Source organism: Equus asinus, chromosome 1, assembly GCF_041296235.1.
Source record: "Equus asinus isolate D_3611 breed Donkey chromosome 1, EquAss-T2T_v2, whole genome shotgun sequence".
NCBI lineage: Eukaryota > Metazoa > Chordata > Mammalia > Perissodactyla > Equidae > Equus > Equus asinus.
The window spans coordinates 27,926,519-27,949,495 of record NC_091790.1 but is presented as its reverse complement, the minus strand read 5'-3'; the positions used below and the strand labels follow the sequence as shown (position 1 = coordinate 27,949,495).

Here is a 22,977-nt window from a genome sequence, read left to right as displayed (position 1 = left end):
GATTTTTTTTTTTTTTTTTTTTTTGGTGAGGAAGATTGGCCTTGAGGTAACATCTGCTGCCAATCCTCCCCTTTTTTCTTGAGGAAGATTGTTCCTGAGCTAACATCCATGCCAATCTTCCTCTATTTTCTTTGTAGGATGCTACCACAGCATGGCTTGATGAGTGGTGTGTAGGTCCACACCCAGGATCTGAACTGGCAAACCCCAGGCCGCCAAAGCAGAGCATGTGAACTTAACCACTACACCACTGGGCCAGCCCCTCAAATTATTTTTTTAAAAGTAGTAAAATATATCTAAATGATGTTTCAGTGTTTTTAGATCTAACATGATTGGAAAAAAATCTTTACTTGCTTCTTTTGTATGACGTTGGCATGAACTAAATGTTACTGAATTGGCAATGGTGTATAACCACAGACACAGGGTTAAAAAAATATATATCACCAAAGCAAAATAATTCAGACATACATGCTCGTAGACTTTACAGGTCCTTGTATAGTTTTCCCTTCTTTAGTCCAATTTTAAATATCCTAGCAAAGTGTTCCATTGTTTTGTAACAAGTCAAATAATTTTCTTCTTTATAATTTCTTTTCACTTAGCCATTCCACACATAGTTAATTCTTTAAATCTTTCCTCATAAATCAATCTTTCTGGCTCATTAGTCATCTGTACTACCGTTTTTAAATTTTACCATATATGTCCCTTTCCCCAATACCCTGTAAACCTGATTTTCCCTCTGCACAAAATTTATGATACATTCTTAAGTAGGCTGAAAATATAAATTGCTTTTCAGAAGACTGGTGCTTCAACATTAAAATGTCTCTGAGAGTAGTCTTATCTAGATCTGTGTTGATCCTGCTATCTATCAAAAGACAACTCAAAGCCAGAAGAAATCCGAGTAAGTCTTTTAAATTACTTTGCACTTCTAAAATATCGGGTTACATTTGACTAGATAGCTCTAATAAAATGACAGGATTTATCACTTACAAAACCTCAGTCCTGTGTTATTATGTATTGTCCAGGAAAATTTCTCAAAGGAGAAACATATATTTTTAAAGAGGTAGGTGAATTTTTTATTAGTGTAAATGAACATGATATTTCTAACCAGTTGTTCTTTCCCTGAAATATACCACAGTTAGGTAGAATTAGCATGTTGCTTTCAATTTATATATGGCTGCTTGTAGTTTCACACACTGCAAGATACGTTTTATAGAGAGTGTAAGATTTATTGAGAAACAATCACTGTTACATACTTAATTTAGATTGCATTTGCGTGCTGTACCAGAATTGAAAGCCAAACTGAAAACACTGGTTTCAATGGATATATTGTTCTTCTTTCCCCACTCTGACTGTAGTTTGCTTTGTGCTTCATCTTAACTTTCCTATTTCTGTAGAAGCAGACCCAGGTTCAAGATTATAGAGTCCCCTTTGACTCTGCCTTCTTTTATCCCCTACCCCAAATATAAATTTTCAAATATGTCAGAACACTGACTCCTCATATCTGCTGTTGTCTTGTTATTTTATACAATGTGTTTATAGATTACCTGATGCTTCCAAAATGTAAACTTGTGTTTGTCTTCCCTTTCCATTCAGACTAGTGCCGCCCTGGTGTTTTTTACTTCTATTTGGATTATTTAAAATAAATACCTTCCCTTCCATTTAAATTTCACCACCCAGTACTCTGTTCTAGAAGGAAGATGGGGAAGTGCAGGGGTATAATGTAGTTTTAAAGAGGGGTGGTCATGCAAAGCTTTACTGAGAAGGTAAGTCATGAGAAGGGATGAGTTCTGATGCACACCTGGGGGTCTGCCCCAGCTGGAAGCAGGAGCAGGTCGTCCATTCCCATAAGCAGGAAGGCAGCATGGGTTTTACAGGCTGTTGGGTACGTGGATGTAGTGGTGGAGCGTATGGAAGTTCTCTATGTTATTTCTATTTTGCAGTGAATAGGAGCAAGATCATCAGCTGTGAATGAGGATGGGGGAGAGGTGCTGGAGCATTGAGGAGAGAATAAATGATATGAAATAGCCGTCTATGTGAGTGATAGTGAAAGGAGTAGGGGAGTGTAATAAAATCGCCAGCCTGGTTGTCTTGCTTCAGCTAAATTCAGCTGCAGAGGTGTTAGCATAGTTGGCAGAGCTTGATTTAGGCAGCATTAAGGTTTTGCCAAGTACAACATACCACGAAGAGGGTCAAGAGAGATGAGGATGAGTGCAAGGGAGGAATTATTATAGGGATTGATCATGAAGTGTGGAAAAAGGGAATAAAAGAAAGGGGTAAATAATTGTTACAGGGAAGGGTTTTAGGGTTTTAGGGTTAGGGATTCACAGAGACTGAGCTAGAAAGATAATAATAATAATAAGCAGTAGCCTTGGTGTAGGATACTTGAAGTTGAAATTATGGAGGGGCTGCAATTTTTGTAAGAAACTCTGAGTAATTGGCTGGCTAGGATGCACATCAAGATCATTGAAGGAGAACAGGTCAAGAAACTTGAGAGGCCGAGATACTGGTCCCATTGTCTACATAGATATTGAGATTTTATAGAATAGTTTGGAAGCAGCAATGAGGAGCAAGGCAATTCTCCATTGCTAGACCCAGTGTTATTTAACACTTAATGTAATGGGTTTTGGAGAGAAAGCAACCAACACTGCAGGGGAGGCCATATCCTTAGGGGAATGTCAGGTTTCACTTAGAACAAGAAGGTGAAGAAGACACTCTGAGAAGGTGGAGGGTACAGAGGCACCATGAAAGGGTTTTAGCATTTGATGAGGAGGAAATGGGCTCAGAAAAGGGGATGTGTAGAACCATATGGGAATTTGCATGCAGAATGAGAGGTGACTAGTGTCTACACCTTTTTTGGACTAAGGGGCATGACAAGTTTAGTCCTGTTGGTGCTGAGCCAGAGGTGTTGGTTGGCCATGAGTGTGGGAGGGGTGGTACCATTGAGGTCAGCTTTCTCTGGAACCCTGAGCTGAGGAGGGGCAATCAAGGAAGAGTAGATCTTTCTCCTAACACAAGGGCCCCTTCTTGACACGTGTCCATGGGTAAATTTGTAGTTTATTCATGTTTACCACTACATTCCATCTTATGGAAATGATATAATTATTTACTCATCTACTTATTAAGGATCTTGTATTGTTTCCTTTTTTTATGCTTTATAAACAATGCTGCTATGAACATCCTCATAAACAACATCTCCCAGTGCAATTTCTTATTGGGAAAAACAATCATATGCCAAATATCATATTCTCTAGGGTAGATGCTTAGTAATACAATTGCTTGGTCACAGGGAGATGCATCTTTATGTATACAAATTTACTAGACAGTGCCAAATGTTTTCCAAACTGACTGTATCAATTTACCTTCTAATCAGCAGGAATGAGACCTCCTGTTCTTCCATTTCTTCTCTAACACGTCATATTATCAGATTTTTTTGTCATTTGGTAGCATGAAAATGTTTTATTAATGTTCTATTTGTACCTCTGTGATTATTTCTAAAATTTACCACTTTTAATTTGGTTATTGCCTATTCAGTTATACTCTTCTGTGAAGTTACTGTTTATTGGGTTGTTTTCTTTTTCTTATTGATGTGTTTGAGTACTTTCATGTTTGGGATACTAATTTTTTATCAATCATATGTGTTGGATATATCTCTTTTAAGTTTGTGGCTTGCCTTTTAACATTTTAAGTTGTATCTTTTGATGAACAGTCATAATTAATTTTAATATGGACAAATTTATCAATCTTTCTTTTATCATTTTGGCTTTTAATTATCTTCTTTAAGAAACCCTTCCCTATCCACAAATCATACAGACTTTTTTAATATATTCTCATTAAAATTTGTATGATTTTTGCCTTTCATTTTTAAGTCTTTAAGTCACATAACATTGAATTTGTGTGTGGTGTGAGGTAGAATTTCAATTTCACTTTTTTGCGTGAATATACAGTCGTTCTAGCACCATATATTGAATAATACAGCCTTTCCCTATTTATCAACAAAGTCACCTCTACTATATTAGCCAATTAATTCATGCATTCATTAGACAAATATTTATGGAACACCTATTCTGGACCCAGCACTATTAATTTAACAAGGAACAAAACAGGCAATAATCTATTATGGAGTTTATAACTTAGCTCAGGTAGGAAGGCAATAAACAATTAATGTTATAAATACATTCCACAGTATGTTGGAAGGGAATGAATACCATGGAAAAGAGAAAAAGCAGAGCTGGATAAGGGAGTTTGGGGTCCAAAGTGGGGCATCTGTACATTAAACGGGATGGTCACGGTAGTAGATCTCTTTGAGGAGATTTGGGCCAACACTTGAGCAGACAAAGAGCAGCAGGGAAGCCAGTGCACTGGGGCAGGGTGAACTATGGAGAAAGGAGAGGAAGCCAGAGAAGAAATGGGCAATGTGTATGGCTTCGTAGGCCGTTGTATGGACCCTTTTTGGGGACACTTATTGGTTCTTTCTTTTTCTTTTTAATTTAACTATTTGGTCCATGGGGAACTAATTATGTTGTAAAGCATGAGAAGTTGATCCAATTTTATTTTTTGTAGATGGCTACCAAGTTTTCCCAATACCAAATAAAGAGTAGTCCAGTTTTCCCCACTAACTTGAGGTCTACTTGGTGATATACTAAATGTACATAACTATTTGAGACATATCTATTGTATGTATCTAGACATATTGTACATGTATAAGGCATATTAATTGTACACGTCTGTTGCTAGATTACTGTTCTATTCTGTACCTGTACATACTGATTCTTTTTCAGGGATTTTTCTACCTAATCTTATTGGTTTATCATAACATATAAGTTTTAGAATCATCTCGTCTATTCCTAAAAAGAGAAACCAGATTGTATTCTTATTGGGATTGTGTTTTTAAATTGACTTAGTATAATTGACCATTTTAGGATGTGTAGTGATGTGTAATCTTTCTATCATAGAAAATTGTGTTTTCTAAGTTTGCAAGTCTTCTTTGTATCTTTCAGTCATGTTTTAAAGTGACTTCACATAGGTATACATTTTTTAGAATTTATTCCCATGTATTTAATTTTTTGTTGTTAAAAGTAAGGTCTCTCTCCTTGGATTATATCTCCTAGTTGGTTGTCATTTTATGTATGAAAACTATAGATTAGTGCATCCTAATTTTATGTATACTACTTTACTAATTTTCTATACTATTTGTCAAATTTCAGTTGATTTTCCTGTTTTCTAGGTGTATAGTCATATGATCTTCCAAGACTTTATTGTTTTATCTCATCTTTCCCTTCTTTTTCTTTTCTTTACCTTTTTTTCTCTTACCAAATTATATAGGCAGTACCTCCAATAAAATAGTAGATAATGTTAAATAATAGAGGTAATAGAGGGCATCCTTATCTTGTTCTTGACTTTAGCAGCTGTGTGTTATGTTATCCTATTGAATATTATACTGGATTTGAGACTTTTAATTTGCATTCTCTTAGTAGATTTTTGTCTATTTTTTATTTTCAATCTTTTTAAGTCACTTTGTTTTAGCATAGAGGTGTCGTTTCCTGTGTGATCCAAACAGAAAGTTTATTTAATCCCTTTACATTTATTGATAGCTGAGATGTTTGGTCTGGATTCTGTGAAATTGCTCTGTAATGTTTTCTACTTGTACAAAATCTTTCTCTATGTGGTCTGTTTTCTTTGCTCATGTGTGTGTGAAAAAGTGCATGCATAGTTCTTTTGTTTTAATGGTTATTTATTTATTTATTTATTTTTAAGATTAGCACCTGCGCTAACATCTGTTGCCAATCTTTTCTTCTTCTTCTTCTTCTTCTCCTTCCCCTCCCCCTCCTCCTCCCCAAAGCATCCCTGGTACATAGTTGTATGTTTTAGCTGTGGTTCCTTCTAGTTGTGGCATGTGGGACGCCACCTCAGCATCACCTGATGAGTGGTGCCATGTCTGCGCCCAGGATCTGAACTGGTGAAACCCTGGGCCACCGAAGTGGAGCTCATGAAATTAACCACTCGGCCACGGGGCCGGCCCCAATGGTTATTTTTATAACTACAACTGTATATAACATCTATAATTCTCTATTTTTTTATACAGTAGCTATTAGTTCCCTAATATGAACAATGAAAAAAATTAGCATATTTTCTCTTCTTCCCTGATTTTACAGCAGTACTTGATTTTAGTCAATATTTCACTTTTCTTTGTGTTTAGCTTGGTCCAGGTAAATATAGTTTTGTGCTCTAAATGCAATTCTTTGACTTTCTGTGCTCATAGATGAATCAAACTGCAGACTTTCTTTACCTCCATCTTCTTTCTCATCTCTCTCCCAATTTGTGTCACTTGTATTATTTGCATATAGTAGATAACTTTTACGTTCTATACTGTCATGCTAAAGCCAGTCTAAATTATGAGTCCTATAGTTATTTATATGAATGAACAGCAGTCCTGTTAGTAGTATCCCTAGTCCTCTCTTGAGAATCTCAAGTTTATCCTCAAGGAGTTTCCTCAAGTGTGTTTCATACCAATAATTTTCTTTGACTACTTGAATTTCAAAATAACTTACCTATAGACTTTATACTGGAAGGGCAGGTTTCCTGGAAATATATACTTTGGCTCACCACGTCTTGTGAATCTTATGGGTATTTATCCATTGTCTTCTGGCATGAAATGTTAAAATGGAAAAATATGAAGTCACCCTGATTCTTCTAAGTGACTTGATCTCTTTAAAGAGCTATACAAAAAAACCTTTTATCTTTTGATACTAATAAATTCACTGGTATATGTCTTGGGGGTGACTTTTTGCTTTATTTTTCCCTGGATCACAGAGATAACTTTTTCAGGAAAATTCTTCTAGAGTTCTATCTTTATTTTAGGAAAGTAATTCTTGTATTTCAAAAATGTTTTTTTTATTCCTAATTTTAAATATTTGTCTTTCCTCCTCATTCTTTTGAATTTCTTCCTTGAGGACTTGAATTATGCCTGTGAGATCTCCTTTGCCAGTCTTTATTTCTCTTTCACATCGTCCATTTTTCTAATTTCAATCCCCTATATCTTCTTTGTATTTTTGCAAAGTTCTTTTTCTCTTCTTGCAGTTTTATCTTCATATCTTGAGTATTTTATTCCTACTTGTTCTCAGAGTTCTACCAGCTTATGTTTAATCTTCTCCCATCTCATGACTATCTCTTCTCTGCCATAATTCTCTCATTTCTACTTTTGCTCTTCTTCCATAGAAGTGGTTGTTTCATCATGTTTTTAAAATTCTTGGCAAAATATTTGATCACAGTGTTTATCTCAGTGGTGCTTTTCTTCAATTGGTAAGTTTTGTGACTCTTTTATACATTATTTTTCTTACAGTATCTTTGTGTTGATGCTGTGTTAGTTTCCATTTTTAATACTCAACATTGTATGAATTAGCTTTTCCTAGATTGTAATTCAAAGTAGGTTTCTGGGTCCTGGTAGGGGGTAGCATTCTTCTGAGATTCCTAATCTAAAATCTTTCTCCTTCTCTGCTGACAGAAAGAATGACGGTTGAAATATTATTTGTTTATATATTTATTTTGGTGGCCCTTCTCCTCTCCTTCTCTGATATCAAATGGATGTGAAAGCTCTTCTGCTGTGAGACCTATTTACCCCCATTTTTGTAAATAAGAAGCAACGTTTGCCCCTCATGGGATCTCCTGCATAAGAAAGATTTTTCCTGGTGTTTTCTGGAATCTATCAATGATGTCTCTCATCACTCACAGTATTTCATCTCTTCCCTTCCTCCCACATGACTTTTGCCTCTTAGCAACCTTCTGTGGTCAATTTCCCTCCTAATTTTACAGAAAATGAAGTTCATATTGTATTTGTATAATTTTAGAATAAAAAGAAGGAAGAAATGTTCATGCTGGAAATCATTGTAACTTTTGAGATTGTTAGGTACCAGGGAACTAAAGTAGGCTGGCAAGGAGGGCATTTTCTCAACTCCTGTCTTTCTTTTAAAGTCAAGGTTATCTCATATTTCATTATATAGCAAAAACAAAGATACGGTAACATTTTTCAAAGGAAAGGCATTCTGAGGAAACTCCTCACTGACTCACGTTGTGTGTGTATGTCTGTGTGTGTGTGTGTGTGTGTATTACTTACACAAGTATGTGGAATGCTTGTATAAAATTCTAACATATTTCAAATCATGCTTACAAATTCTATTCACATCATGTAATAGCATGCATACATCTAAAGTAAACCATGGCCATGCAAGAGTGAATGCTTCTGAATGTAAAGGAAGCTATGGATAGATCTTCTGGGTTGGTGGAGTGTGAGTGTCTAGTTGGGGTTGGTTAGACAAAGGGCCAAGACTGGCTTGATGTTAATAGAGAATAAGTTAAGAGCTTATTCTCCACGTGGACTAGTTGGCTTTATTTTGGCCACAAGCTGACCTAACTTCAGCTAGCTTTCACAGATGGAAATCTTGGCTCAGGAAACATGTGCTTTATTTAGTAAAAAGTAAAAATATAAGATAAATAAAAATAAAAACATATTACATGTGGATTGTAAATGATGCATTACTATCTTTACCTAGGATAGATAACACACTCTTTAGGTACATCTTCGTTGCCTCTTCTTCTCCTTTAACATTCTTAATGTTTCTTTCATGGTGGCATGAACCAAGATGGAAACCATGGTGGAAAAAAACCTAGTGATAAGACTCTAATCTTGTATTTCTTATTATATTATCTTCTAGTTAACTTGTAATATGTGTGCTTTGTATGTGAGATAACATACATGTTTTTGTATATTTCTTTCTCTCTTTATCTGATCATTAGAGTTTGTAAATTATAATCAGGGTATTTACTATCTCTGCAAATTGTATGAACTTTCAAAGTACTTTATTTTGAAGGGAACCAGTAGACTGATAGGAAAGCAGACCACTTTTTTACCAATATAAATATCTTTTATTGTAGACAGTTCTAAAAATTGTTTTCTATTAAAAAGCTACTTCTTTCGGGAGAATATCAGTTTGCATCATTAGACACAAAGATTTTCAAATTTTCTATTAAAATATTCATGATATGTAAGATGCGAATTCTAATAGTCTCTTCACATATACAAAATAACATTTTTACTCTAATTATTCAGTAACAAATAACTGTGTTGCAAGACACAGAAGCTGTACGTTTAGATATAAACTATTTACCATGCTTTCAACATTAAAGGTGTAAGAGGAACAGAATATATTTTAAACTCTTACCCATTTATATTCTCCTTTCACATTTAACTCACTCATTTCTTTGGCCTAGTGTTAGGTGGGGCAGTGTATTAGTCAAACTGTCTCAGTCATTCAAGCATCTTATCAGTTCTACAAGGTAGATACTAAATAGTGCAGTCTAAATTGAGGTCTCTGATGACTCTCTGGAGACAAGTTGATAGCAAGAATCACACTTGGGCACTTAAATAGGTGGCCTTTTCCCGTATTTAACTTCAAGAAGAGAGCAGCTTTTGAGTAAACATTTTTAACCTTCAACTGTCAAGATTTCTTTTTTATCATTTGATTGTTGCGTCTCATTTGTTAGGAAAGGCTGTCAATCATTTTTTTTTTCCTACAATGGAGAATTTAAAGGACCACTGATGCCTATTGCTTTAAACAAAACAATTTAAAAGAAATTGTGTCATCCAACCATTGCTCTCAGGAGCATTTTAGACTCCAGAGACAACATTTTGAAATAACATCTTAGTTCCAAGTATGTTCCAGTTTAGTTACAAATTTAAAATGACATAAGCATAATGTACTCAGCAATCTTTGGGACTTTCTTCTGTCAGACAGTGATTGCAGAAGCATTTGTAAATCAAGTTATTGGATCCAAGCCTGAAAGAAGTCTAGGATCTCTGAACCCGAGGTCATTATTAAAGTGATGGAGCTGGGAAAAATCAGCCTTGAAATGTAAACGGGGATGTGTTTCCATATCCCCTTCGGATTTCAATTTATCAAGAGTAAAACATGGAGTTTATGCGCCCTTCGAGGTTCCTCTTAGCTCTGCAAGTGGATGAATTCTCTGACAATATCATATGTCCACAATATTTGTTGAATTAATGTTCAACAATTAATTTGTATGAATTAATAAAAACACATGTTAGATTATAGAGGTGCAGAAAGAATCTTGGAGGTCAGGAGGGTAGATTTTTAAGCTGACATTGGGAAACTGAGGCTCTAGAGAGTCCAGTCACTTGGCCGCGTTGTATAGCAGCTCCTTCAGCCCACGCTTATGCTTCTGCAGCGCATGTATCTCATGAGCTGCCTTGGATCCTCTTGGGAACAAGGCAGGGTATGATTTATTGTCAAGTAGAAAAGTGAAGTCTAGTACCAAAGTCTTCTAAATTATTTAAATGAAATATTTATAATTTTACTCCATGTTACCGTCTTCTAACGCTACATTTTTCTCCTTCTACCTATCTGAAAAACTACATAAGTTGTTTGGATGTTTTGTAACCATCATAGGACAATGCTAATTGAAAGGTAACTTATTGTAATAGTCACAATACTAATGTTAGTTTTTGTTTATGCTAATCATATTTAAACTAGTCTCTGCAAGCACTTTAGATTAATTTATTTCATTTTAAGTATCACACAAGCCTTAGATTATATATTTATAAATTTATATTTATGTAAGTGAATTTCAAAATAGAAAATGTGGCTTTTAATATGAAAGTTTAACACAGAAAGAATTATGTATTGGTTTCATCAATAGTGAATTTTTGGTATAAGAGTGTGGTAATGATAATTACTTAGATCTAAGAAATACAGAAAATACAAGTAAATTAATTCTGATTTAATTATTAATAACTACAATGGCTATAAATAGACAAATCTATGGCACAGCAACCATAATTCTCTAATAATTGTTTCTAGTTAAAATTGTACAAAATTCAGTTTTATAGGAAATTACAATACATTTCTGCCTGGTTCCACTGGAAAGGGTAAGTAGTCTCCAAGGCTAAATAACATTTTCTAATGAAAAGGAACAATGCCTTAAAACCCAAGTGTTTTATCTTCTGAGTGTGCAGAATTGTATATATCTTTCTGTGGCATTTATCACATTCTTATTTCTGTAGAAGATTCTGGAGATATTCTTATCTCTTCTTCTGAATCATATATATCTTAAGAATAATATATTTGAATCTTTTTGTCCTTAATAATACCAAGCCTAGTGACTTGGGAATATTAGGTATTCGACACATTTTTCAATGAATGAATAATATAGGTAGGGTCTATATTAGAGCCAATTTCCTGACTCTATTTCTAAGAAATATTTTAGTTTATGTCACCATAGGTCCTTGGATTCAGATTTACGAGTTTCTAACACTGAAAAACCTATGCTTTACTTCACACGTTCTCTGGCCATTTTATATAAGGGTGTTAGTTATAAATATATCTTCTGTTCTAAAATCCATCTCAGTTCCATAAGTTATTAAATAGTTCATGAATTCTAGTATTATAGTCCATTGATATTCTTTTATTTTCCCATTTCCAATTACTATTGACTTTACCCTACATTAACAATTACACCTTGCTAGCAACTCAAATTTTGACAGCCCGTAGGACAGGATGAATAACTCCCAAAGAGAATATCTGGTTTTTCTTTCATATTCCCCATTCATTCCTCAGTGCACTGTAGTCTGTCTTCCACCCCATCACGCCACTATAGATTTTAAATTTTCAGATGACTTTCCATCCTCTCCTTAATTCACCTCCTTGTATCATTAAAAACAATAGCAACTTATCCCTCTCATTTATTGATTTCTATGATTGCATCCCTTCCCCGTTCTCTTGCCACCATTCTATTCTTCCTATTTTCCTGTAGAATCCACTTACTATTGAATTATTAGTATTGTACTATTAAAGGTGTTGTCTCAGGTTCTCAGACTTTTTCTCGCTATAAACTCTCCCTTTGGGAAAATTTGCCAATTTCTATAGATTTAACACACCTCTTGATTACAAGTTGTCAACAGCCTAGGCCTCCCGAACAATCGCCATCCGGATTGTGCCCTTGGTCTAAGGGCCAAGTCTAGTCGTTTGTCCTGCAGGCATTTCAATGTGAAGAAGGACTTAATCCCACACTAGGGTAGGGATATGGCTTGTTAGGAAAGATTTCTTAGAATAGGTGAAGTTTGTGCTGAATTTGAAGGTGATTAGTCATTATTCGGGAGAAAAAGAGGGGGAGAAGGATGTGTGAGGGGGTGAGGGAGAATCCCAGACTGATGCAACAGCAAAATCACGGAGACTGAAGAGAGCAGGGCTTATTTGAGAACTGCCAGTGTTTGGGTATAACTTATGCTTGGGTGCCTGTGGAGGAATGACGTGAGAGATAAACTCCGTTTGCAAATGTCTTTGTGTAGCGTGTCAATGGGAAATCATTTATGGATTTTAAGTAGATGAGAGATATGATTTAATTAGTCTATTAGAATATTCATTGTGCAGCTGAGGGAGGAATGATCTAGAGAAGGCAAAGCTGGAGGCAAAAAGAGCAAGTAAAGAAAAGACAAAGAGACTTTCCTACAAAACATTTAAAACTTTTAAATGCTAAATAAATAAGAATGGAAAACAAAGATGCTTAGGAGATATTTGCAGTAAATGCAAACAGTTGTTAATATCTCTCAAAATAAGAAGCTCATACAAATTGATATGAATATGGAAAAGATGAACATACATTCACGATTGTATGCATATAGCATTTGTACTAAAATGAGAAAATGTTCATCCTCATTTATTATGCAGAGTAATCCAAATAGAACAGTAGAAGGATGCTATGGACTGAATGTTTGTGTCCCCACACCCAAATCCATATATTGAAGCCCCTAACTCCCAATGTGATGGTATTTGGAAGTGGGGCCTTTGGAAGGTAATTAGGTTTATGAGATGGTCCCATGAGAGTGGGGTCTCCATGATGGGATTAGTGTCCTTATAAGAAGAGGAAGAGAGACCAGAGGTCTCTCTCTCTCTCTCTGCCATGTGAGAACACAGTGAACAGGCAGCAGTCTGCAAGCTAGGAAGAGGGTTCTTACCAGAACCTGACCACGTTGGTACCCTGATCTCAGAAGTCCAGCCTCCAGAACTACGAGAAAATAAATTCCTGCTGTTTAAGTCAGCCACTCTATGGAATTTTGTTAAAGCTTCCCAAGCAGACTAAGGCAGAAGACCTGTTCTCCTATTTAATTAGCAAATAATTTGATTAAGAATCATAAAATATAAAAAAGTTTTATTATTATTATTTATTATTATTATTTATTATTATTATTACCTTATTATCTCACACTGGGGACTCTGAATGAAATAATATAAAATATGGCAAATGTGATATGCTTGAGATGTTTGTAACAATGTAATTATAATAGGCAAAAAAAAACCCAGAAATAATATAAATTCCAAAGAGAATTGCCAATAGTTACTAGAACATTGCTTAGCCAAGAAAATGGAAATTTTGATATCAATGGCAACATCAAAACATATTACATTAAGTGCAAAAGTACACTAAATGGGAAGGACATAAGAATATAAAAATATGTATTTGTATGTATGTTTCTGGGAAGTTTAAAAGGGAAAGCACAAAATTACTAACAGGTGGTAAAATTGTAAGTGATTTAATAAGATTTCTGTCCATTCTGCAGTTTATTATTTACATAACTTAAACAAATAGATTATTTGCATCTTTTGCAGGCTGAAGCCTGTCTCATCTCTGCCTCTAGCTCCCCTCATCCAATCCGCCATATGCCCTGCATATTTCCCCTTTAGATTGTTGCCCAAACCGAACCCTCTAATATCGTGACTGAGGACATGTCCTATAGAGGTAGAGGGAGTGAGGTCAAGTCTCTTTCCTACTACTTACTAACTCTGTGATTTCTGCCAGATTATTGAACCTCTCTAAGCTTTGATTTCCTTGTCTGTAAGTTCATTTTATTTGGGTTTTGTTGAAACCAATAATGTTTGTAAAACGACGAAAACAATAGTAGATTTTGTTATTATTCTTGATGCCACCTAATTTAAGGCCTTTGCCATCTCATGCTTGGACCACTGCAGTAAAGTCCAGATTGATCACTTGACTCCACATTCTCCTGACTTCAGGACATCCTGTTAGATCTCGGTGGGATAATCTTCCTAAAATAGGTTACCCACATTCCTTGAAAGTTTTCCCTGCCACTCACTATTAACTGTAGGGTCTGACTTTTAAAGACTCCCCAGTATGTCTATTTTTTTTGACCATATATGGCTCTTGTTATTTTTCTTGACTGTTACTATAACAAAAATATTATTATCATAAAGTTTTGTTATATTGTTAAATTGTTACATTGTTGAAGTTTTTTGTAATAACTTTGCTTGGTAATATGAGCTCACTTTTGTTAATGATGAGGTACTCCATCTACCATTACAATCAGATTTGCTTATTGTAGTGTTTTTTGCAAGCGTTTTCCTGGTCATTCGATGGCATTAGGTATTGCAAAATTTCTGACATTCTTAAAACAATTGTGATTGGCAAATGGGGCAGACACTGAATTACAATACTTATTCAGAAGTCTTGGATGATGGCAACAAATTTGCGAGTCCTCAGCTAGCAATCGGATGCCTGAGTAGCTCAGAGACAATACAGCTCTTGCCCACCAGCTGCTTAATCACAGTGTTTTCATGAATTCAAATTTCAGGTTGAATCTGAAGAAATTGATGTCTTTGCATTTTATTGTTTCAATGTTAGTGAGTTGGCTAAATGGACCAATTAGAATAACACAATTTAGATTTCCCGCTTGAAGCAAAAGTCATTTTTTTAGCAGCTTAAGTTTATGCTAAAAAGTAGAACTACTGAAAAGAAAACTTTCAAACTATATGATGAAGAATTTTAGAGAGCCTTAAATTCCTTCCTACTAATTATTCTTGTTTTGTGACCGTATGACAGAGACTGTGATCTAAGTCCTAAATCCATTACAGCACATTCAATAAAGGTAGGCATATAAAGTACTCTGTCATGTTAGTCACTTCAGAGTGCATTCAATATCTTGGTTCCCAAGTACATTAGATTTTATTAAAAGCATTCTGCCACAGCATCCATTCTTCCTAATTGGTTTACAGATAGCCCCCACCATTCAGGCAAATCCTAATTGCATTTTCCCACAAATCTAATTTGATTTATGGTTCCTTATTTCCTCTATATTATTTATAATAAATGGGGTGGAATTCTTAAGACATTAAATAAAGTTTACAGTAGTTCTTCTTCTAAAAATATGGGACTTACGTAAGGCTTCTTAACAGTATTCTTGCTTGTTTTTAAAGTTGTTTAGTCAAGCTACATCCATCTGTGTGATCCGCAGTAATAATATCTTTATTACCTTTTCAGAAATTTATTTCACTTAATTTTTTGTGTACAGATTTTTAGAATTATTTGAATGTTGAAATGGCACCAATCTTTAAAAAAAAAAAAGAAATGGATCATGTGTAGCATATAAAAAGTAGTATGTCCTATATGGTTTAAGTGGGTACATAGGTATTTGGAACAGAAAAAAATATTATCTTGATACATAGTGACAGAGTATCTGTTTGAAATTAGGTAATGCCCCTGTTGCAGTAACAGGTCTAACTGAGAATATTCTAGTCAGTTTTATCAGTTACAACTTTTAAGATGCCAAGAGTTAATTTAGAATGGCTCTATAGCAGAGTCCAAAAAATATAGCGTTTAAAAATAAGTAAATGACAGAAATACAAAGAGAGAGGATAACAGATACTCAGGAAAGAATTTGCTCACTACTGAATCATTAGGTATTAGTGTGGATGATTTTGTAAAACTGAATAAAGACTTTCCACGGAACTGTAGACGTGGAATCATTTCTACAGAGTCCATGGAGCTTAAAGGGAAGAAAGAAGTATAAGCTATCTATAAGAGTTTCCAAAAAGCCTTCTAGACTCCTTAGAGAGAAATATGTTCATTCCTTGAAAAGTTTGGACATTTAGAATTTTGAGTTCAGGGTCAGAAAGATTGGAGTATATTTTGACTAAAGACAAACAGCAAAAGAGAAACTGATTTTAAAATAAAAAGAAAAGAGAGAACGATGGATAATCTCAGGCAAACTTTAGGTCAGTTAAACACGTGGGAGGCTTGCTATCTACAGAATCAATAATAATAGCATCTAGAAAAACTGAAAAGTATAGTTAGCAGATGATGAGCAGACAAAACCTCTAAATAAAGGTTGTAGCTGAATTTTGTAAATGAAGAATTGGGTCTTTCCACTCTACTGGAACAGTAAGGAGGCCCCCAACACCCATAGTGTCAGTAGAGACCACACAGGGGGAGCTTGGACTTCCTCCTCAGCCAGGGGTAAAAGAGACTCTTGTCTCTTCCCTCTGGGGTGATGTCAGAGGATGCCTCCTAGAGAGTCGGGAATTTTACCACTGCCCAGCAGTAATGAGGCCAAGCCATCCGTGGTGTCAATGCGGGGAGCAGTAACAGGCCACTCCTACCCTTCCCTCTCAGGGAGGTGTCTCTGGAGGCTTAATGGTGCTAGAGCCCCCACCTTCGCCCTTATTCATAAGGAGCTCCCTCCACTGGGGTGAACAGAGGCCAGGTGGGGTACCAGGACTTCTACCCTAACCTGGCAGTAATCAGGTGGCACACGTCTGCCAGAGAAATGCCAAAACAAACCAGCTAAAACAGGTTTAAAATCCAGAGTCTCGCAATACACCAATGTCCACCTTTCAATAGAAAATCAGCTGACACGCCAAGAATCAGTAAGATTGCAAAGCGAACAAAAAAAGACTATCAATATATGCCACACCCTCCCCAGCCCCTGGCAAACACCATTCTCCTCGCTACTTCTATGAGTTCGCTTTTTAAAATTCCACATATAAGTGAGATCATACAGTATTTGTTTTTCTCTGTCTGACTCATTTCACTTAGCATAATACTCTCTAGGTCCCTCCAAGTTGTTGCAAATGGCAGGAGTTCCTTCTATTTTGATGGCTGAATGGTATTCCATTGTGTATATTGTGTATATATATATATATATATATATGGCACAATTTCTTTATCCATTCAAAAGTTAATTTTTAAAAAAATGTAAAAAATGAGGCATCTGCTGACCAGTAATCAGTACTATACAACTATACAATAACAATACACAAACACATACACGTGCAAACCACACACACACACTTGCACACACATATGCACTATTGCACTTTGAATTTCTATAAATATGTACACATGCTGGTTTAACTTGTCTAAGTTTGCTTTCTTTAGATTATGTTCTACCACATTTTTGGGAGTGTTAAAATGATACCATGATAGTAAATGATAATCTATTTTGGGGTTTTTTTGCTAAGGAAGATTTGCCTTAAGCTAACATCTGTGCAGATCTTCCTCTGTTTTGTATTTGGGTTGCCTCCACAGTATGGCTGATGAGTGGTGTAGGTTTGTGCCCAGGATCCGAACCCACAAACCCCGGCTGCTGAAGTGGAGCACACTGAACTTAACCACTACGCCACGTGGCCATCCCTTATTTTTTTTTTTAATGTAACTTCTTTGCAAAATAAGAAGTTGTCGATTCTTTATGAATTCCCAAAAATATGATTCAAAATTTAGTGCTCCATGAATTGCCAAACTCCAGGGACGACATCTCCACAGTTTTCATTATACTAATGTGGTTGGGATGGTTCTCCTTTTTGTACAGCATCCATCTCAGAGCTCTGCACAAAGGAGTTGTCTCATATGTGTGGTTATTTACCCGCTAAATGACTTTGGCTGAAAAGGGTGGCTAATAATTCTAATACCAGAACATATTTCAAATCTTCAATAAGAAAGAGGGAAACGTGCTTCCCCGCTGCCCGGTGTCACCTCAGTTACTTAGGTAGTCATATGCTGGGAATAACGTGCTATGCAGTGAAAACAATTCTACACGCCAATAAATGCCCTGTGTTTCCTCACTCTTCAACTGCACTTCCGCATTTAGTTATCTTAATAAGATATTTCTTATTTCCCACTCAATTTCTAACCTTAGCCTTTATGCATTAGATAAAATGTATTTATCATTATATATTTGTTATATTAGACATATTTTTATATATTTCTTTGTTAAAATTAAAGTCTTTCACACAAATATTAAAATTGACATGACATCAAATAACAAAATATTAAAATATTACGTAAATTATGTGCTATCTTTCCATATTAAGAATTAACAAAATAATCATGTTCTTATTAAACTAATAAATGAGTAGCAATTACCTTTTTGTTCACAAGCAGGGAAAGATAATCATGTTTAGACTATATGTAAGGAATAATACAGTGGAATGTAATTTTCTAAATAGTTCACTAAATACTTTGAATTTTGCAACCTAATGAATTAGTTCATATGTAAATAATGCAGATTTAAAAGATATACTCAGTGTGAATAACTCCATATGAAATATTTCTTCTTTGATAAAAATCTCAATTTTGGGAATGAAAGATTCTCATATAATCTATTCTAATGTTGCTTTCTCATAATTCATATTATCAATGTATTATATATGCACATACTAGACCATTTTTATTTTTAGACTCTCATTTATCATTACTTAATTTTATGTCACATTTTTATAGTTTTGTTGTTAGTATTCATAGCATGAGAACATATTGTACCATTTTATATATATAGAAAGATTCACAGGAAATATTTTAAATTTATTACTACAACAATCCATAAAGTGTATCAGACCCAAAATTAGAATTTGCAATTATTAGGAATCTTAAAAATTTTAACACGCTGGTCTTAGATACCTCTATTAAATGTTTAAGCAAACATTCAGGCTTCTCTTCCTTATAAAGTGATATTTAAGTGGCATTTTCTGGGAATGCTTTCTAAAGTAGCTCGAAATAAAGTAGACCCTTAATAGTGATTATAAAATAATTTTATTCGCCAAATGTTTCTATCAGTGAGGTTTCTGTTGTCCATTATTAGTCAATTTGGTCTTTATCTTTGAGAATATTTTATACACACCGAAACTTCAAAAGAACAAGTCTTTTCACTGCACAATTTTTAGTATGTTTTAAAACCTGATTCCGATTATTTTTCTTTTAAGGTAAGAGGCCCTCCAGCTGCAGGAGCGTTTAAAGAAAGACCAGCCAAGCCCACAGCATTTCGAAAATTTTATGAGCGAGGAGACTTCCCAATTGCCCTTGAGCATGATTCGAAAGGAAACAAAATAGCGTGGAAGGTAAGTCAGACACAGCTGGGAGCGCCAGCTGCACCGCCGAGGCGACGTCTCCCAATGCCAAACAAACTTGGCTGATAAGTAAATAAACTGGAGTGATTTCTCAGCGAAAAGATGATCGTGGGGAAGCTCCTAGAGAAAGCCCCCCTCTGTCAGCCGTCCACCTTGACTAACAATTAAATGATAGCCTGCAAAAAAGAAAATGACAGAGTTGCTTTGCCTTAGAGAATTGTCTGCTGCCCAATTCATCTCTATTTTTATGAGAACCTGGCAGCCGAGCCTGTTTCAGGCAGTCCATCAAATGATGGAACTGGTGGCCGGATCGGGAGAGCAACAGCCATTTATCTCCCCCAAATTTCACCTTCCTGCAGGACACTTCCAAATGGAAGCTTTAATTACCTAAATGGATAGGTCAAGATTGTCTGCTCCCTGGAAATGCAGAGCGGAATACAAAAGAAGGCCGGTTCTCTTGCCGCGCTCTGCTCTCTCCCCGCAGCACGTGTCAACCAGCGCAGTGGCTGTCATACGTGCCCTGTTAGAGGCTGACCCCGGCCGCTAAAACCATTACAGCAGCGACATTCTTCTGACAAAAGGTTAATTGGCTTCAAAATAAATGTATTGCCTAATGACTCCATTCTAATGTGGCTGTGTTTCTTTCTAAAAGGCTCACTGATGTTATTTGTAAAAACTTGCCAATCTCTTAACTGGAGAAGGCTTTTACATTTAATTTGAAAAACGAGTGCTGATCTCTAACCGGTTTCTGCTGTTTAATTATTTTTGTTATCAACGACTTTGCTCTGGGTGGGGTTTATCAGCTAAAAGGGCTTCTCCGCCTAAAAGCAGAAGAGCAGTCGCCCATGTGTGAGCCGTGCATCAGGTAAAGGAACAGAAAAGAGTTTTGCCAAACATCGTTTAAGCAACTGACACACAACTAAAAAGCCCCACAGTAGTATCTGAAGATCCCGCAGGAACTGTTTGTAATCAGTAACAAATAAATTTATGTTAAAAAAAAGTGGGCAAAATGAAGAATTCATCAAAATAAATAGCTTAGAAAGATTCATTAGAAATAACCTCTTCCTTCCTTTATGGAAAAACTCAAAGAATTGTTCTCATTATTTCTAGTATGTCTTCAAATGTTTTTGTATAATCATCAGACATTTCTAAATCTTGAGCAGTCATCTGACATTCAAGTTATTGAACCTAGAATTACTAGAAATTATTTGGCAAGAGAAATCTGAAGGGATCCCTGTTATTAAATTTTGTCATAAATTTTTTTAGGAGGATGAAGGACGTTATTATCTTCCTTTTAATTGTCTCTATTAAAATGTGAATTTATTAGGTGAAAACGTGCATATGGTGAGAAAGAATTTAGAGCAAGTATAACTAATGTAGATATTTTAGTCTTAACATAAGGACATATTCCCAAAACTGTACTGTAATTTTTGGGTTTATTTATATTTGATTAATTACATGAGTTTTGTGTTCTTTGTTATGTACTGGTTCACACAAGATAACACAGTGGAAGTTCTTAAAAACCTGATTCTTTTTGAATAAAAGAGTATGCCATATTTTTTAATAAAAAGTGACCGGATTTTGGTGTATTAAGTAATTATAGCACATAAAAATTGTATCAGTAAAAAGAACTTATAGATTTATTTTGACCTGTTCAAATAATCGTATGGGTCAAGAGACAAGAAAAAATTCCTCTTGAAAATAATAAAAATATAGGGTGAATCATTTTGCTTTATCTTTGATAATCCAACAGTCAGAAGGGATATAAATGGCTTTTCTTTTTTATAGCTATCTTAATTTTTTTAAGCTACTATCGACTAATCAGTACTATAGTACTGATTCAGCAAGCTAAAAAGTCAGAATAAAGAGGAAGCAATTTATTTGCCTCCACTGGTAGGATAATAGCATACGTTTAAAGAAACATCTTACCCTATAACCTGTAGACTTCTATCTTTTCAAGCTTTGCCAACCACATTTCAGTTGTATTACTATAACATTGAAAATAAAACGTTAAAATTATTAAGCATAGGCTTGTGAACAATCTCTTGATATACTCATATTTATTGCTTGGCGCATGTACTGTGGGGACAATCTGGTCCTTGGTGGGAGCAGAGGACTTCTTCAGGGTGTCATTCCTAAGGACGTGGCCTTGAATGTTGAAGGAAGTAGAGCTCCCTGCCCCCAGCCCCAAACAAACAACTGAAGACCCTGCACTGTACTTCCCCGTGTGTGGACAGAGCACAGAGGCCCTGGTCAAGCAGACCTTTCATCTTCACGTCACAGCTTGCCCCTCACTGAAGGCCCCAGAAGAGCTGTGCTTCCCAGGAAATTCCGGTCCCCTCTCTACCATCCTTATGAAAACCCTAGACCCCAAGGTGGTTTGTGAGTGTCTGAAATGGTGTGCATACTTAAGTGGTAAGAAGGTCCATTTCTTTTATCAGAATTTCCAGAGGTCTGTGACTCTGAAATACTTAGGAATCACTGCCCTGAACCAGGATGAAGGCTGTCGCAGCACCTTAGGCTCATTCTGATCTGTGAAGTAGCTGACAGAGATCCCTGCCCAAATTCCCGTTCTACTAGTTCTGGATTAGCTGACCTGATCATCACCATAGTAGAAATCACCATGTATTCTTGAAACAACAAAAGCAGTCTATGGTAGTATATTATAAATGACTGAATGATGTCAGAAAATAGACGTAAGAGTTAGGGATAGGTAAATGTCTCTGCAAGTTTAAATTTCTCAACTCACATCCTGAAGTGCCATTGTGGTTTGGTGCACGTGAAAATGGTGATTTGTTCCACATGCCAAAACAACAGGGCAGACCGAATGTGGTAATCTGTGCAGCGTAGTCTATTCCTAATGGCATCGCTAAAGATCAGAGCAGAGTCTAATACGACTCTCTGCAATGATGGAAATGTTCCACATCTGCACTGTCTAATACATTACAACTAGCCATATGTGGCCATCAAGCACTTAAAATGTCCCTAGTGAGACTGAGGAACTAAATTTTTAATTTTAATTAATTTTAATTTAAATAGCCACATGGTTACCATATTACACAGTGCTGCTCTAGATTAAGATAATAACAGTCAAAAATAAATGCCTGAACCCGCTAGCCAGGGAGAAGACTATAGCTCTGTGAAAATTGTTATTAAAATGAAAACTTAGGACTGATATATGCATTTTTTTCTCATGCCTGTTTGTGCTTATCATACATTCCTTGGTAAATATGAAAAAAGTTTTGCAAAATATTTATAGTGAAATTTTGTATGTACTTCTCAGTGGCAAGTTAGTTAGCTATGAAAGATGAAGAGATCTGGTCTAGAATATGAAATCTAGCAGGCAAGCTCTGGCATACTTTTTTATTTTTAAATATGCATTTTCTAAATATAACAAAAGAATTCTTGATTATCAATGGTTAAATCCATTATAAAAGCATGATAATTACATACAAATTTAATGTGCTTCTTTTTCTGCATTTTTCTTGACTCTCCTAGCATTCAGGAAACATAACTTTATTCTGTTGCCGATCTCTTCAATATCTGGAATATACAGGCAACAGAAGCGAAAAAGAACTAACCATGCTGGATAAGTTACAAAGCAGATAATAAGCATGAACAATGGGCATTTAAAAATTGTGTTTGAGTTTCCACGTCTTAAATTTCCATTCCTCAATTTCCTGTACTTCTGTAATATGAATCATGCCCCGAGTACAAGGACAGTGTGGGGGTGGGGATGCTGCTCCACCTGAAAGTCTTGCCTCTGGACCTTCTGGAG

General features: G+C 35.6%; 1 protein-coding gene across 1 annotated transcript in view; it reads left to right on the top strand.

Moving 5' to 3' along the window:
- The window catches only part of PACRG (parkin coregulated), a 459,177-nt gene that overhangs the window by 47,086 nt on the left and 389,114 nt on the right, over positions 1–22,977 (top strand). Inside the window, exon 2 of the mRNA XM_014858375.3 lies at positions 19,056–19,190. Within this exon, the coding sequence (XP_014713861.1) occupies positions 19,056–19,190 (135 nt within the window). The remainder of the gene's footprint in view (positions 1–19,055; positions 19,191–22,977) is intronic.